Here is a 16,465-nt window from a genome sequence, read left to right on the forward strand (position 1 = left end):
TTCCTATAGCTTGAAGCAAAATTTCTATGACTTTTGTCTTCAGCAAAAATTATGATTGGAATAATTAATTGGGCCAAACAACAAATGCTCTGCGTTAGCCCTATGCGTTTGTCACAGCTCAAACATTGCTCTTGATTTGTCCATACACCGGCCCGCTTTAGCCAACCACCCACAATGTGAGAGACGAAAAAGACCAAGAAATTGTTAAAAAATTTGTGTTTGTGTGTCACCATTTCATGATAGCCATAACAATAGACCATGGAAGTATTACGTCGACGACAACGAAGACACCATTAACAATTTATGGTCAAAATAAGACGAGTTTGTTGTTGGACAAAAAACATTTCGTCGCATGGACTCTTTGCAGCCATTAGCATTTCGGTTTACCAAGCTTGTTTGCTAAACTATAAAAATTTTTAATCAAAAATTTCGTTTTTATAAAATCTAAATACAGCCGGTCGTTGGTAAACAGTTGCCAAAATCCATTCGTAGACGGCGCGACATTTTGAAAAACTTAACGCTTTGTTGAGCATCATCACCATCGTCATCGCAACCATTTTGCCTAAAGTCAAAAAGGATTTCGTTTTTGTGTGTGTTTGAATTTTACTATCCGGGCTGTTAAACTTCCGTATCCCAACTAACCATGTTTTCGTGTCGCGTATCTTCCGTTGCCATGGCTTTGAGTGTCAGCGTTCTGTGTTGCCTTAGTGCATCCTTAGTTGAGGCACAGTTATCCTTTCACACCGATGCCAATAGCAATTCGTTTAGTTTAAGAACTCCAAGTTTGCAACAGAGCTTCACACGTTATTATGGTGGACAAGGTGGTAACTTACAACAGCAACAACAATTGCAACAACAACAGCAACTACAACCTCAAACTCAATATCAACAGCAGCCCCAACAAGTGCAAGTAAGTTTTGTATATTCGTATTGTCATTAAAGGATATCATCAACACAAGTGTTAGTGATCGAAGGATTAATTCTTAAAAAAAAAAAAAAATAATAATCTCGTAAAATATGGTGAATGTGACAGTGAAATTGAGAAGTTCATGGGAAATCTGAGGTTAAAATTTTGTGAAAGTGCATTCGGAGAAGAAATATGGTCACTTCAAAAATATATCAAGACTATAAGGTTTATTTTTGTCTTGGGTAATATGTAACATGTTTGTTGCAATCATATTATTTCCTTTGATGATTTCGATGTTCGGCATCAAAACAATAGTTTTTGCGACAATAAATTTCACATAATCCCCGTGAAAAATGTTGTGGATTTTTATTATACCAATGATACTGGAAATTGTTTGAAATCCACAAAATTTTATTTTACAAAAATCTTAATTTGTATAGGGGAAATAACCCCCAAGTGATGGCAACTACCATAATGATTGTCTCCACCGAACTTACCATTTATGCATTTTTTTTATTAAAAAAATTTATAGAAATAAAATTTTATTTTATTTTTTTTTAATTTGTCCATAAAAGCTCGAATAATAATTGTAAAATTAAAATATCATGTATTTGGACGTTAATTGCCTGTTTCAGTATCAGGCTAACATGAAAAATAAGAAATAAAATTTTGACAAAATGTTCTATAGAAATAACTTTTGACAGAATTTTCTATAGAAATAAAATTTTGACAGAATTTTCTACAGAAATAAAATTTTGACAAAATTTTCTATAAAAAAAAATTTTTGACAAAATTTTCTATAGAAATAAAATTTTGACAACATTTTCTATAGAAATAAATTTTTGACAACAATTTCTATCAAAATAAAAATTGGCAAAATATTCTATAAAATACAATTTCGACAAAATTTTCAATAAAAATAACATTTTGACAAATTATTCTTTATAAATAAAATTTTGGCAAAATTTTATGTAGAAATAAAATTTTGACTAAATTTCATATAGATATAAAATTTTGACAAAATTTCTATAGATATAAAATTATAAAATAAATAAATGACAAAATTTCCTTTAGAAATAAAATTTTGAAAAAATTTTCTATGGAAATAAAATTTTGACAAAATTTTCTATAGAAACAAAATTTTGACAACATTTTATGTAGAAATAAAATTTTGACTAAATTTTATATCGAAATAAAATTTTCACTAATTTCATATAGATATGAAATTTTGACTTAATTTTCTATAGAAATAAAATTGTGACAAAATTTTCTATAGAAATAAAATTTTGACAACTTTTTCGACAGAAATAAAATTTTGACTAAATTTTATATAGAAATAAAATTTTGAAAAAAATTTCTATAGGAAAAATTTTTTGACAAAATTTTATGTAGAAATAAAATTTTGACAAAATTTTATGTAGAAATAAAATTTTGACAAAATTTTCACTGGAAATAAAATGTTGACAAAATTTTCTATGGAAATAGGACAAAAATAACTATAGAACAAAAAATAATGACACAATTTTCTATAGAAACAATATTTTGACAAAATTTTATGTAGAAATAAAATTTTTTACTAAATTTTATATAAAAATAAAATTTTGACTAAATTTTAGATAAAAATAAAATTTTGAATAAATTTTATAGAGAAATAAAATTTTGACAAAATTTTCTAAAGAAATAACATTTTTACAAAATTTTCTATAGAAACAAAATTTTGACAAAATTTTATGTAGAAATAAATAAATTATATAAAAATAAAATTTTGACTAAATTTTATATAGAAATAAAATTTTGACCAAATTTTATATAGAAATAAAATTTTGACTAAATTTCATAAAGAAATAAAATTTTGAATAAATTTTATAGAGAAATAAAATTTTCACAAAATTTTCTAAACAAATAAAATTTTGACACAATTTTCTATAGAAAAAAATTTTTGACACAAAATTTTATGTAGAAATAAATAAATTATATAAAAATAAAATTTTGACTAAATTTTATATAGAAATAAAATTTTGACCAAATTTTATATAGAAATAAAATTTTGACTAAATTTCATAAAGAAATAAAATTTTGAATAAATTTTATAGAGAAATAAAATTTTGACAAAATTTTCTAAACAAATAAAATTTTGACACAATTTTCTATAGAAAAAAAATTTTGACACAATTTTATGTAGAAATAAAATTTTTTACTAAATTTTATATAGAAATAAAATTTTGACCAAATTTTATATAGAAATAAAATTATGACAAAATTTTTTGTAGAAATAATACGTTGATTAAATTTTATATAGAAATAAAATTTTGACAAAATTTTCTATAGAAAAAAAATTTTTACAAAATTTTCTATCGAAATAAAATTTTGACAAACTTTTCGACAGAAATAAAATTTTGACAAAATTTTCGACAGAAATAAAATTTCATATATAAATGAAATTTTGACTAAATTTCATATAGAAAAAAAAAAATGTTGACAAAATTGTATGTAGAAATAAAATATTAAATAAATTTTCTAAAGAAATAAAATTTTGACAAACTCTTCGACAAGAATAAAATGTTGACAATTTTTTCGACAGAAATAAAATTTTGACAAAATTTTCTATAGAAATAAAATCTTGACAAAATGTTCTATAGAAATACAATTTTGACAAAATTTTATGTAGAAATAAAATTTTGACTACATTTCATATAGAAATACAATTTTGACTTAATTTTATATAGGAATAAAATATTGACAAAATTTTCATTGGAAATACAATTTTGACAAAATTTCCATAGATATTTGACAAGATTTCCTTTAGAAATTAAATATTGACAAATTTTTATAGAAACAAAATTTTGACAAAATTTTCTATGGAAATAAAAATTGACAACATTTTCTATAGAAATAAAAGTTTGACAAAATTTTCGACAGAAATAAAATTTTGACTAAATTTTATATAGAAATAAAATTTTGACTAAATTTTGTATAGAAATAAAATTTTGACAAAATTTTCTATAGAAATAAAATTTTGACAACATTTTCTATAGAAATAAAATTTTGACTAAATTTTATGTAGAAATAAAATTTTGACTAAATTTTATGTAGAAATAAAATGTTGAGTAAATTTTATATAGAAATAAAATTTTGACCAAATTTTATATAGACATAAAATTTTGACTAAATTTCATATATAAATAAAATTTTGACTAAATTTCATATAGAAATAAAATTTTGACCAAATTTTCTATAGAAATAAAATTTTGACAAAATTTTATATAGAAATACAATTTTGATACAATTTTCTATAGAAATAAATATTTTGACAAAATTTTATGTAGAAATAAAATTTTGACAAAATTTTCTAAGAAATAAAATGTTGACAAAATTTTATGTAGAAATAAAATTTTGTCTAAATTTCATATAGAAATACAATTTTGACAAAAAAAATTTTATATAGGAATAAAATTTTGACAAAATTTTCATTGGAAATAAAATTTTGACAAAATTTTCATTGGAAATAAAATTTTGGCAAAATTTCTATAGATATAAAATATTTGACAAGATTTCCTTTAGAAATAAAATACTGACAAATTTTTATAGAAATAAATAAATAAAAATTTCAAAATTTTCTCTTTTTGTTGTTTATTTGGCCAACCTTGTATGATTTTTTTGTTATTATTTAATTTTAGCTATTTAGGCCTAAATTATTTTTGAAATAAAACTCTTTTATTTCGTATTCTCCTGACGTTTCTCCACCATTTGGTGGCTCTTTTTCCTTCTCAATGTCATTTCTATGTTCCCCTATTCTTGTTTGCAGTGTTCGTTTTGTTGTTCCAATGTAGCGAAGATTACAATTATGTTCATTCGCTACATTGGAACAACAAAACGAACACTGCAAACAAGAATAGGGGAACATAGAAATGACATTGAGAAGAAAAAAGAGACGACAGCATTATCACAACATATGAGAAACACAGGACACTTGCCAGATTTTGAGAATGTGAGAATTCTTGACAGGGAAAATAACAGCAGAAAGAGATACCTATTGGAAAGCCTACGAATTCAACAGAAAGGCGAAAAAAGGCCTAAATAGCTAAAATTAAATAATTTCAAAATTTTCATTGGAAATAAAATTTTGACAAAATTTTCTATAGAAATAAAATATTGACAAAATTTACTACAGAAATAAAATTTGGACAAAATTTACTACAGAAATAAAATTTGGACAAAATTTACTACAGAAATAAAATTTGGACAAAATTTTCTACAAAAATAAAATTTTGATAAAATTTTATATAGAAATAAAATTTTGACTAAATTTCATATATAAATAAAATTTTGACTAAATTTTTTAAGAAATAAAATTTTGACAAAACTTTCTAAGAAATACAATTTTGACAAAATTTTTTATAGAAATAAAATTTTGATAAAATTTTCTATAGAAATAAAATTTTTACAAAATTTTCGACAGAAATACATTTTTGACCAAATTTTCTATAGAAATAAAATCTTGACAAAATTTTCTATAGAAGTAAAAATTTGACAAATTTCGTGTTGAAATAAAATTTAATAAAATAAATAAAATTTTGGCAAAATTTTGTATAGGAATACATTTTTTTACAAAATGTTCTATAGTGAAAAAATTTCAAATGGATGGTGTAAAAGGACAAATGGCCTAAATATATATTTGTTGGACAAATTAGTGGTGGTTTTTTGTTTTCCAAAGAAACAAAAACAAAAAAAAAAACTATATTTGAGCGAATTAAAATCTTGACAATTCTTTGGGTTTTTGGTTTTTCTACCCAAAAATATATAATTTACGAAGAACGCCAAATAGAGTTATACCTCGCAATTTTGTTTCCACACTATGATTTTATTTTTTGGTTGATTGTAGAGTATATTAACGCATAAAGAAATAAAATTTTGCTATTTTTGATTTGAAATATTTTTAAAATATTTGTATTTATGGAGTATATTTTTTTAATGAAGTCGTTTTTCCTTATATTTAAGTGATTCGACTTAAAAAACGTACAAGGTTATGGTTGTATTTGCTTGTTTTTTTTTTTGTTGTTGTCGGAGAATATTATATTTTTAATAGTATATTTTTTTATTATTATTTATTTGCTTAAAATTAGTATGTTCGTTTTCCAAAAATAGTGCCTGGATTTTTCTTTTAAATTATACCATTACGTGAATTAAAACTGTCTATTGAATTTTTGTGCATGTTTTGTTTTAGTATATAAGAATAGTATTATTAATATTATATATTATAATATTATATATTATATTACTAATTATATAATTGCTTATCTATTGTTTGTTTAATTTATTTGTTTTTTATTTAAAAAAAAATCTTTAAAAAAATACAGAAATCTAACTCTCTTCCTCTTCATCATACTCTTCATAATCACTATACGACACATCACTGTATGCATCTGAAGATTCCTTTTCCGATTTAACTTCACGTTTTGATTTGATAGCATCACCATAACCCACTTCCATGTTAGCATGAAAATTGGCTCCTAATACCTCAACACTTTGCTCATAACGAACAGCAGCCCCATTATCAATGGCCTCTTTGGCTTGGGCGGCCGCTATAATGGCGGCTTCTTCAAGGTCCTTTAGTATACAAACAAATGATATTAGTTTCTTTAATAAATTCACAATTTATTTTTTAATTACCTGGGGCATAGCATAGGCATAGGAAAAAATTAGAAAAACTTCAAAATAGCAAAATAATACTTTCAACATTTTTTTATATTTTTTATTTTTTAAATTTTAACACAAAATTATTTGCTCACTTGGGTTATTTCATGTACACATTAAACTTTCGTTTGTATTAAATTTTTGTGTGTTTTATTCATTTATAGGCAACAATTGTAATTTGTTGTCAACATGGCCAACCATCTATGATAGTGGAAGCTGAGTTTACATTAGGGATTGCAGTATAAAACAAAAAGTCGACTATTCGTTTTGTTTCTTTTATCAAAATTAAAAAAGTCAATATTTCAAATTTCAAGACAAGTTTAAAAATTCTACAAAATTAGATTTTCGAATATTCATTTCAATCGAAAGTAAAAAAGTTTCATTCAAAAAATTTTAAAAAGCCTACATTTCTTCTTTTAATTTTTTTTCTTTTGAAATTTTGAAACAATGGAATAAAATTTAGAAAGACCTAGAAACCTGTCGATTTTCTTAAACCTTTGATGACATCGATTTTTCAATTTTTTTCGTTACCATAAATTTAGAAAACCGATGCTTCGATTTTTGCAAAGATCGGATTTTCTGGTATTAGACATTGAATAAAAAACCAATTGAATTTCGTATTTTATAAACATCGATTTTTAATTCTTTCTCTTTTACCCAAATATTTCAAATGACTACTATACGTCTTTGTAAAAGGAATTTTTTATATTTTTGTTGATTTTGAAAAGGGTCGGACCCAAATTTTACTAAGGTCCATATAAAAGATTTTTTTAATCGAAAAAGCAAACATCAAATTTTTTGTAAAGATTAGATTTTCATATTATCAGTATTTTAAAAATTAGAAAAAAAAAATACTTCCGAATTTTAGAAATGCCGATTATTTTTTTTTTGTCTAAATTTACTGCACATTGGAAATTTCATTTTTGCAAACTTGGAATTTTCAAAGTGTGTCTGTTTTTACAAAAAGTCTATTGGTCATTAATTCTATTTTCGATTTTTCATTCCCTATTCCATACTGATTTCATTAGACTATCATCCTTATTAATCGCTTCCACAAGTCACAGATTCTTTATTTGATTAATATGTTATACTAATGAATGGTGGGCATGATATTCACGTAAAAGAGCTCATTAAAATGTTTTTTTCGTGTTTCTTTTTTTTATATTTGTTGTAATTAATAGCATGCTTCTTTCATTAAATTGGTAATTATATGGAATTTCATAAAATTAAATATTAACACAAATTCTATGGTAAATCACCGAGTGAAATTATTGGTTTATGGTTTATTTCAAACAAAAATCATATGTTTATTTTTTTTTACAATCAGGGAATACAAGAACTTGCGTAGATTAAAAAAAATATGTGAGACATAACATTAATTATAATTTCAAAAACAGCTGGACACGAAATCTAATTTAACTTTATCTCAAAACATTTTGTGTTTTTAAGTTAGAATTTTCTTAATCATTTTAAAATAATTATAAACTTCACAATAGGAAATGAAGGAGAAAAATTGGGAAACCCTCCCATAGAAGTTAAATTTGGTAAAAATTCCTATAGAAATTAATTTTTTACAAAATCTCCTATAGAAATAAAATGTTGCCAAAATTTTCTATAGATATAACGTTTTGACAAAATTGTCTATAAAAATACAATTTTGACAATTTTTTTTTATAGAAATAAAATTTTGACAAATTTTTCCATAGAAATGAATTTTTGACAAAATTTTCTATAGAAATTAAATTTTGCCAAAATTTTCTATAGAAATAAATTTTTGACAAAATTTTCTATAGAAAAAAATTTTGCCAAAATTTTCTTTACAAATAAATGTTTCACATTTTTTTCTATAGAAATCAAATTTTGACAATTTTTTTTATTGAAATCAAATTTTGACAATTTTTTTTATTGAAATAAAATCTTGACAAAATTTTCTATAGAAATAAAATTTTGACAAAATTTTCTATAGAAATAAAATTTTTCCAACAGAAATGAAATTTCGACAAAATTTCATATAGAAATGAAATTTTGAAAAAAATTCGGATAGAAGTGCAATTTTGATGAGATTTCCTATGAAAATGAAATTTTAACAAAATTTCCCATAGAAGTAAAACTTTCACCAAATCTCCTATAGAAATAAAATTTTGACAAAATTTTCTGTAGATATAACATTTTGTTAAAATTTCTATAAAAATAAAATTTTGAAAAAATAAAATGTTGAAAAACATTTCTATAGATATAAAATTTTGACAAAATTTTTTATAGATATAAAATTTTGAGAAAATTTCTATATAAATAAAATTTTAACAAAATTTTCTATTGAAGTCAAATTTTGACAAAATTCCCTATGAAAATGAAATTTGAAAAAAATTCTATGGAAATGAAATTCTCACCAAATCTCCTATGGAAATAAAATTTTGACAAAATTTCTTGTAGAAATGCAATTTTGACAAAATTTCCAAGAGAAATTAAATTTTGCACAATCCCTATAGAAATGAAATTTTTCCAAAATTCCTATAGAAATGACATTGTGACAAAATTTCCTACAGAAATGCAATTTTGATAAAACTTTCTATAGAAATAAAATTTTGATAAAATTTTTTATAGAAATGACATTTTTGAAAAAAAAATCTATAGAAATGAAATTTTGTTCAAATTTCCTATCGAAATAAAATTTTGAAAAAAATTTCTATATAAAAAAAAGTTTGACACCATTTCCTAAAGAAATGAAATTTCGACAAAATTTCATATAGAAATGAAATTTTGAAAAAATTTCGGATAGAAGTGAAATTTTGATGAGAATTCCTATGAAAATGAAATTTTAACAAAATTTCCCATAGAAGTAAAACTTTCACCAAATCTCCTATAGAAATAAAATTTTGACAAAATTTTCTGTAGATATAACATTTTGTTAAAATTTCTATAAAAATAAAATTTTGAAAAAATAAAATGTTGAAAAACATTTCTACAGAAATAGAATATTGAGATAATTTCTTATAGAAATAACATTTTGACAACATTTTCTATAGAAATAACATTTTGACAAATATTTCTATAAAAATAAAATTTTTACAAAATTTTCGATAGAAATAAAATTTTGATAAAATTTTCTATAGAAATCAAATTTTGACAAAAACTTTTATTGAAATCAAATTTTGACAAAATTCCCAATGAAAATGAAATTTTGAAAAAAATTTCTATAGATATGAAATTCTCACCAAATCTCCTAGAGAAATAAAATTTTGACAGAATTTCTTATAGAAATGCAACTTTGACCAAATTTCTAACAGAAATTAAATTTCGCAAAACCCCCATAGAAATGAAAGTTTGACAAAATTTCCTACAGAAATGTAATTTTGATAAAATTTTTTATAGAAATGGCATTTTAAAAAAAAAAATCTATAAAAACTAAATTTTTTTCAATTTACCTATAGAAATAACATTTTGAAAAAAATTCCTATATAAAAATATTTTGACAACATTTCCTACAGAATTAAAATTTCGACAAAATTTCATATAGAAATAAAATTTTGACAACGCTTCCTATAGAAACTTAAATGTAAAAATGAAATTTTAATCAAATCTTCCAAATAGAAATAAATCCAAATCTTCTATAGAAATAAAATTTTGCAAAATTTTCTATAGATATACGATTTTGAGAAAATTTCTATATAAATAAAATTTTGAGAAATTTTTGAAAAAATAAAATTTTGAAAAACATTTCTACAGAAATAGAATATTGAGAAAATTTCTTATAGAAATACAATTTTGACAAAATTTTCTAGAGAAATAACACTTTGACAAAATTTTCTATAGAAATAAAATTTTTACAAAATTTTAAATAGAAATAAAATTTTGATAAAATTTTCAAGTTTTGATAAAATTTTCAAATTTTGATAAAATTTTCAAGTTTTGATAAAAATTTCTATAGAAATCAAATTTGAACAAAATTCCCTATGAAAATTAAATTTAAAAAAATACTGTAGAAATGAAATTCTCACCAAATCTCCTATAGAAATAAAATTTTGACAAAATTTCTTATAGAAATTAAATTTTGACAAAATTTCCTACAGAAATGCAATTTTGATAAAACTTCCTATGGAAATAAAATTTTGATAAAATTTTTTATAGAAATGACATTTTTGAAAAAAAAATCTATAAAAATGAAATTTTGTTCAAATTTCTTATAGAAATAAAATTTTGAAAAAAATTTCTATATAAAAAAATGTTACACCATTTCCTACAGAAATAAAATTTCGACAAAATTTAATATAGAAATTAAATGAAATTTTTAAAAATTTCCTACAGAAATGCATTTTTGATAAAACTTTCTATAGAAATAAAGTTTTGATAAAAATTTTTATAGAAATTACATTTTTGAAAAAAATCTATAAAAATGAAATTTTGTTCAAATTTCCTATAAAAATAAAATTTTGAAAAAAATTTCTATATAAAAAAATTTCGAAAAAATTTCATATATAAATGAGATTTTGAAAAAAAATTCGGATACAAATGAAATTGTGACAACGCTTCCTATATGTTAGAAATGAAATTTTGAAAAAAATCCTATAGAAATTAAATTTTTGATAAAATTTCCTATAGACATTATAGCTTAACAAAATTACCCATAGAAGTAAAATTTTCACCAAATCTCCTATAGAAATAAAATTTTGACAAAATTTTCTATAGATATAAAATTTTGAGAATTTTTTGAAAAAATAAAATTTTGAAAAATATTTCTACAGAAATAGAATATTGAGAAAATGTCTTATAGAAATAAAATTTTGACAAAATTTTCTATAGAAATAATACTTTGACAAAATTTTCTATAGAAATAAAATTTTTACAAAATTTTCTCTAAAAATCAAATTTTGACAAAATTCCCTATGAAACTGAAATTTTGAAAAAATTTCTATAGAAATGAAATTCTCACCAAATCTCCTAGAGTAATAAAATGTTGACAAAATTTCTTATAGAAATGCAATTTTGACAAAATTTCTTATGGAAATGAAATTTTTCCAAAATTCCTATAGAAATGAAATTTGGACAAAATTTCCTACAGAAATGCAATTTTGATAAAAATTTCCTACAGAAATGCAATTTTCCTACAGAAATAAAAATTTCCTACAGAAATGCAATTTTCCTACAGAAATAAAATTTTGATAAAATTTTTTATAGAAATGACATTTTTGAATAAAAAAATTCTTTAGAAATTAAATTTTGTTCAAATTTCCTATAGCAAAATTTTGAAAAAAAACCTATATAACAAAATTTTGACAACATTTCCTACAGAATTAAAATTTCGACAAAATTTCATATAGAAATGAAATTTTGAAAAAAATTCGGATAGAAATGAAATTTTGACAACGCTTTTTATAGAAACTTTGAAATGAAATGAAATTTGAAAAAAAAAATCGGATAGAAATAAAATTTTAACAACGCTTTTTATAGACACTAAATTTTGAAAAACATTTCTATAGAACTAAAATTTTGACAAAATTTTCTATACAAATAAAATTTTGCCAAAATTTTCTATAGAAATAAAATTTTGGCAAAATTTTCTATAGAAATAAAATTTTAACAAATTTTCTTATAGAAATAAAATTTTGACAAAATTTTCTATAGAAATAAAATTTTGACAAAATTTTCTATAGAAATAAAATGTTGACAAAATTTTTCTATAGAAATGAAATTTTGGCAGAATTTTCTAAGGAAATGAAATTTTTATAGAAATTAATTTAATTTCCTACAAATATAAAAATTTAATAAAATTTCCTATAGGAATTTTTACTTTTTTATTTTCAAAAGGTATATCGCAACACTGCGTCCGACATGAATTTTATTTCGCTTTATTTTAATTTTTTATTTGAATATTTTTAAGAATAAAACTTTTTTATATTATAAGGGTATATAATTAGTAGACTAACTATTTAACTGCGTAATTTGGTGCTTCTTCAATGATTGCTTCTTGTGATCCTGACTCAGAATTTGATTCTGATTCAGAACTTGAGCTTGAAGATGATCCTGAGTTGGAATCGGAATCAGAGTTTGTTTCACGTTTTGGTCTCACAGCATCTCCAAATCCTAATTCCATATTATTTTTGAATTTCGATCCCAGAACCTCAACACTTTGGTCTAGACGTGTGGCTGCACCATTGTCCAAGGCTTCTTTTACTTGGGCTGCAGCCATGATAACACTGGTTTGAAAGTCCTTTGATTAAAAAAAAACAATAATAATATCATATATTTTTTTTTAGTATAAAATAAAATTAAAATTTACCTGTGGTACGGTATAAACCATAGAGGATATCATAAAATTTAAACACCATATTGTTGCCCAGTAATTAACTTTTTCAAACATTTTATTTATTTTGGTTTATGGTTATTATTTTATAGGGTTTGTTTGTTGATTTTTTAATGGACACTATTCAATTTCGAACTACATTTTAATACTCTGGCAGTGGTGTTTTTATGCATTAAACATCAGCTTTGGTTATGGTTGTTCTCGATGCATGTCAGATGAACTATCGTTGAGTTGGTTGAATGTTTGGCTTTAAGTATAATTAATTTTTATATTTTTTTTTTTATATTTTATAGTTTTTTTTGTAATTCATAGCGACTGCCCAGTTGAGAATTGACAATGAGAGATTTAATTTTTTTTTTTGTTCGGCATCTTTTATTATCTGTATGCATGAATATTGTCCAGACGGAATATATGACCATTAATAAATAATTATTTAATTACCTGCACGAGTATTTTACAACAATATTTTGAAATTTTTTATATATATATATATAAACATGCATTTTTAATAACATTTTTTATTTAAGTGTATTAAAAGGTCCGCCCATCGGAAAATAAAATGATTATTTGCAGAAATTTCTAACTGAACTATATTCCGAACTTCAATAACACAACGAATATATAATTTAATATATTTCGATAAATTCAAGAATATTTTTTAGACCTTATTATTTATATACCCTCCACCATAGGATGGGGGTATATTAACTTTGTCATTCCGTTTGTAACACATCGAAATATTGTTCTTAGACCCCATAAAGTATATATATTCTGGGTCGTGGTGAAATTCTGAGACGATCTGAGCATGTCCATCCGTCCGTCTGTTGAAATCACGCTAACTTCCGAACGAAAGAAGCTATCGACATGAAACTTGGCACAAGTAGCTATTATTGATGTAGGTCGGATGGTATTGAAAATGGGCCATATCGGACCACTTTTACGTATAGCCCCCATATAAACCGATCCCTAGATTTGGCTTGCGGAGACTCTAAGAGAAGCAAATTTCATCCGATCCGGTTGAAATTTGGTACATGGTGTTAGTATATGGTTTCTAATAACCATGCCAAAATTGGTCCATATCGGTCCATAATTATATATAGCACCATATAAACCGATATCCAGATTTGGCTTGAGGAGCTTCTAAAAGAAGCAAATTTCATCCGATCCGGCTGAAATTTGGTACATGGTGTTAGTATATGGTCTCTAACAACCATGCAAAAATTGGTCCATATCGGTCCATAATTATATATAGCCCCCATATAAACCGATCCCCAGATTTGGCTTGTGGAGCCACTAAGAGAAACAAATTTCATCCGATCTGGCTGAAATTAGGTATGTTATGTAAGTATATGGTATCTAACAACCATGCAAACATTGGTTTATATCGGTCCATATAGCCCCCATATAAAATTTTTGAAGTATTTTGTGTATACATTTTTATACCCATCATCATGTTTAGGTTAAAGTGGCAGCCCGATTAAGATGCAGGCTCACTTAGACTATTTAGTCGATTGTGATAATCATCATGTTTATTTCTATAGAAAATTTTGTCAGAATTTTATTTCTATAGAAAATTTTTTCAAAATTTTATTTCTATAGAAAATTTTGTCGAAATTTTATTTCTATAGAAAATTTTGTCAAAATTTTATTTTCATAGAAAATGTTGTCCAATTTTATTTCTATAGAAAATTTAGTCAAATTTTTATTTCGTTAGAAAATTCTGTCAAAATTTTATTTCTATATAAAATTTCGTCAAATTTTTATTTCTTTAGAAAATCTTGTAAAAATTTTATTTCTATAGAAATATTTGTCAAATTTTTTTTTAAGAAATTTTGTAAAAACTTTATTTCTTTAGAAAATTTTGTCAAATTTCTATTTCTTTCAGAAATTTTGTAAAAAAATTTTTTCTCTAGAAAATTATATCAAATTTTTATTTCTTTAGGAAATTTTGTAAAAATTTTATTTCTATAGAAAATTTTATCAATATTTTGTTTCTCTATAAAAAATTTTGTCAAAATTTTTATGTCTTTAGGAAATTTTGTCAAACTTTTATTTCTATCGAAAATCTTGTGAACATTTTATTTCTATAGAAAATTCAGTCAAAATTTTATTTCTATAGAAAATAAAAAATTTCGTCAAATTTTTATTTCTTTAAATTTTGACAAAATTTTGTATAGAAATAAAATTTCACAAAATTTTCGTGAAATTTTATTTCTATACAAAGTTTTGTCAAAAATTTTTTCTATAGAAAATTTTGTCCAAATTCCATAGAAAATTCAGTGAAAATTATATTTCTATAGAACATTTTGTCAAAACTTTATTTCTCTAGAAAATTTTGCCAAAATCAAATTTTTGTTTCTTTAGAAAATTTTGTAAACATGTTATTTCTATAGAAAATTTTATCAATATTTTATTTCTATAGAAAATTGTATCAGTATTTTATTTCTCTACAGAAAATTTTGTCAAATTTTTTATTTTTTAGAAAATTTTGTCAAACTTTTATTTCTATAGAAAATTTTTTCAAAATTTTATTTCTATAGAAAATTTTGTCAAAATTATACCTCTATAGAAAATTTTGTCAAAATTTTATTTCTATAGAAAATTTTGTCAAAATTTTATTTTTATAGAAAATTTCGTCAAATTTTCATTTCTTTAGGAAATTGTGTCAAAGTTTTATTTCTATAGGAAATTTTGTAAACCTTGTATTTCTAGAGAAAATTTTGTCAAATTTTTATTTAGTTAGGAAATTTTGTAAAAATTGTATTTCTCTAGCAAATTTTGTCAAAATTTTGTTCCTTTAGGAAATTTTGTAAAAATTTTATTTCTATAGAAAATTTTATCGATATTTTACTTCTCTATAAAAAATTTTGTCAAATTTTTTATATCTTCAGAAAATCTCGTCAAAATTTTATTTTTATAGAAAATTTTGTCAAAATTTTATTTCTATAGAAAATTTCGTCAAATTTTTATTTCTTTAGGAAATTTTGTCAAAGTTTTATTTCTATAGAAAATTTTGTCAAATTTTTATTTCTTTAGGAAATTTTGTAACCATTGTATTTCTAGAGAAAATTTTGTCAAACTTTTCTATAGAAATTTTTTTCAAAATTTTATTTCTATAGAAAATTTTTTCAAAATTTTACCTTTGTCAAAATTTTATTTCTATAGAAAGTTTTATCAATATTTTACTTCTCTATAGAAAATTTTGTCAAATTTTTTATTTCTTCAGTAAATCTTGTCAAAATTTTATTTCTATAGAAAATTTTGTGTGTGTGTGATAATCATCATGTTTATTTCTATAGAAAATTTTGTCAGAATTTTATTTCTATAGAAAATTTTATCAATATTTTATTTCTCTACAGAAAATTTTGTCAATTTTTTTATTTTTTAGAAAATTTTATCACACTTTTATTTCTATAGAAAATTTTTTCAAAATTTTATTTCTATAGAAAATTTTGTCAAAATTTTACCTCTATAGAAAATTTTGTCAAAATTTGATTTCTATAGAAAATTTCGTCAAATTTTTATTTCTTTAGCAAATTTTGTCAAAGTTTTATTTCTATGGA

The 16,465-nt window shown here is 22.4% G+C and overlaps 3 protein-coding genes across 3 annotated transcripts in view; 1 reads left to right on the plus strand and 2 right to left on the minus strand.

Annotated features, from left to right (window-relative positions):
* The first annotated feature begins 479 nt into the window (after window positions 1–479).
* LOC142231989 (uncharacterized) overlaps window positions 480–16,465 on the plus strand; it is a 47,583-nt gene continuing 31,597 nt past the window's right edge. Inside the window, exon 1 of the mRNA XM_075302663.1 lies at window positions 480–910. Coding sequence (XP_075158778.1) covers window positions 644–910 — 267 coding nt within the window. The 5' untranslated portion in view covers window positions 480–643. The remainder of the gene's footprint in view (window positions 911–16,465) is intronic.
* LOC142231993 (uncharacterized) lies at window positions 6,202–6,734 on the minus strand. Its single transcript, XM_075302667.1, has 2 exons — window positions 6,578–6,734; window positions 6,202–6,514 (listed from the first exon to the last, which is right to left on the minus strand). The coding sequence occupies exons 1-2, from the start codon at window positions 6,644–6,646 to the stop codon at window positions 6,269–6,271; spliced, it is 315 nt and encodes a 104-aa protein (XP_075158782.1). The 5' UTR covers window positions 6,647–6,734; the 3' UTR covers window positions 6,202–6,268.
* On the minus strand, window positions 12,370–13,138 carry LOC142231992 (uncharacterized). The gene is made up of 2 exons (XM_075302666.1): window positions 12,879–13,138; window positions 12,370–12,809 (listed from the first exon to the last, which is right to left on the minus strand). The coding sequence occupies exons 1-2, from the start codon at window positions 12,957–12,959 to the stop codon at window positions 12,525–12,527; spliced, it is 366 nt and encodes a 121-aa protein (XP_075158781.1). The 5' UTR covers window positions 12,960–13,138; the 3' UTR covers window positions 12,370–12,524.

This window comes from Haematobia irritans, chromosome 3, assembly GCF_050003625.1.
Source record: "Haematobia irritans isolate KBUSLIRL chromosome 3, ASM5000362v1, whole genome shotgun sequence".
Classification (NCBI taxonomy): Eukaryota; Metazoa; Arthropoda; class Insecta; order Diptera; family Muscidae; genus Haematobia; species Haematobia irritans.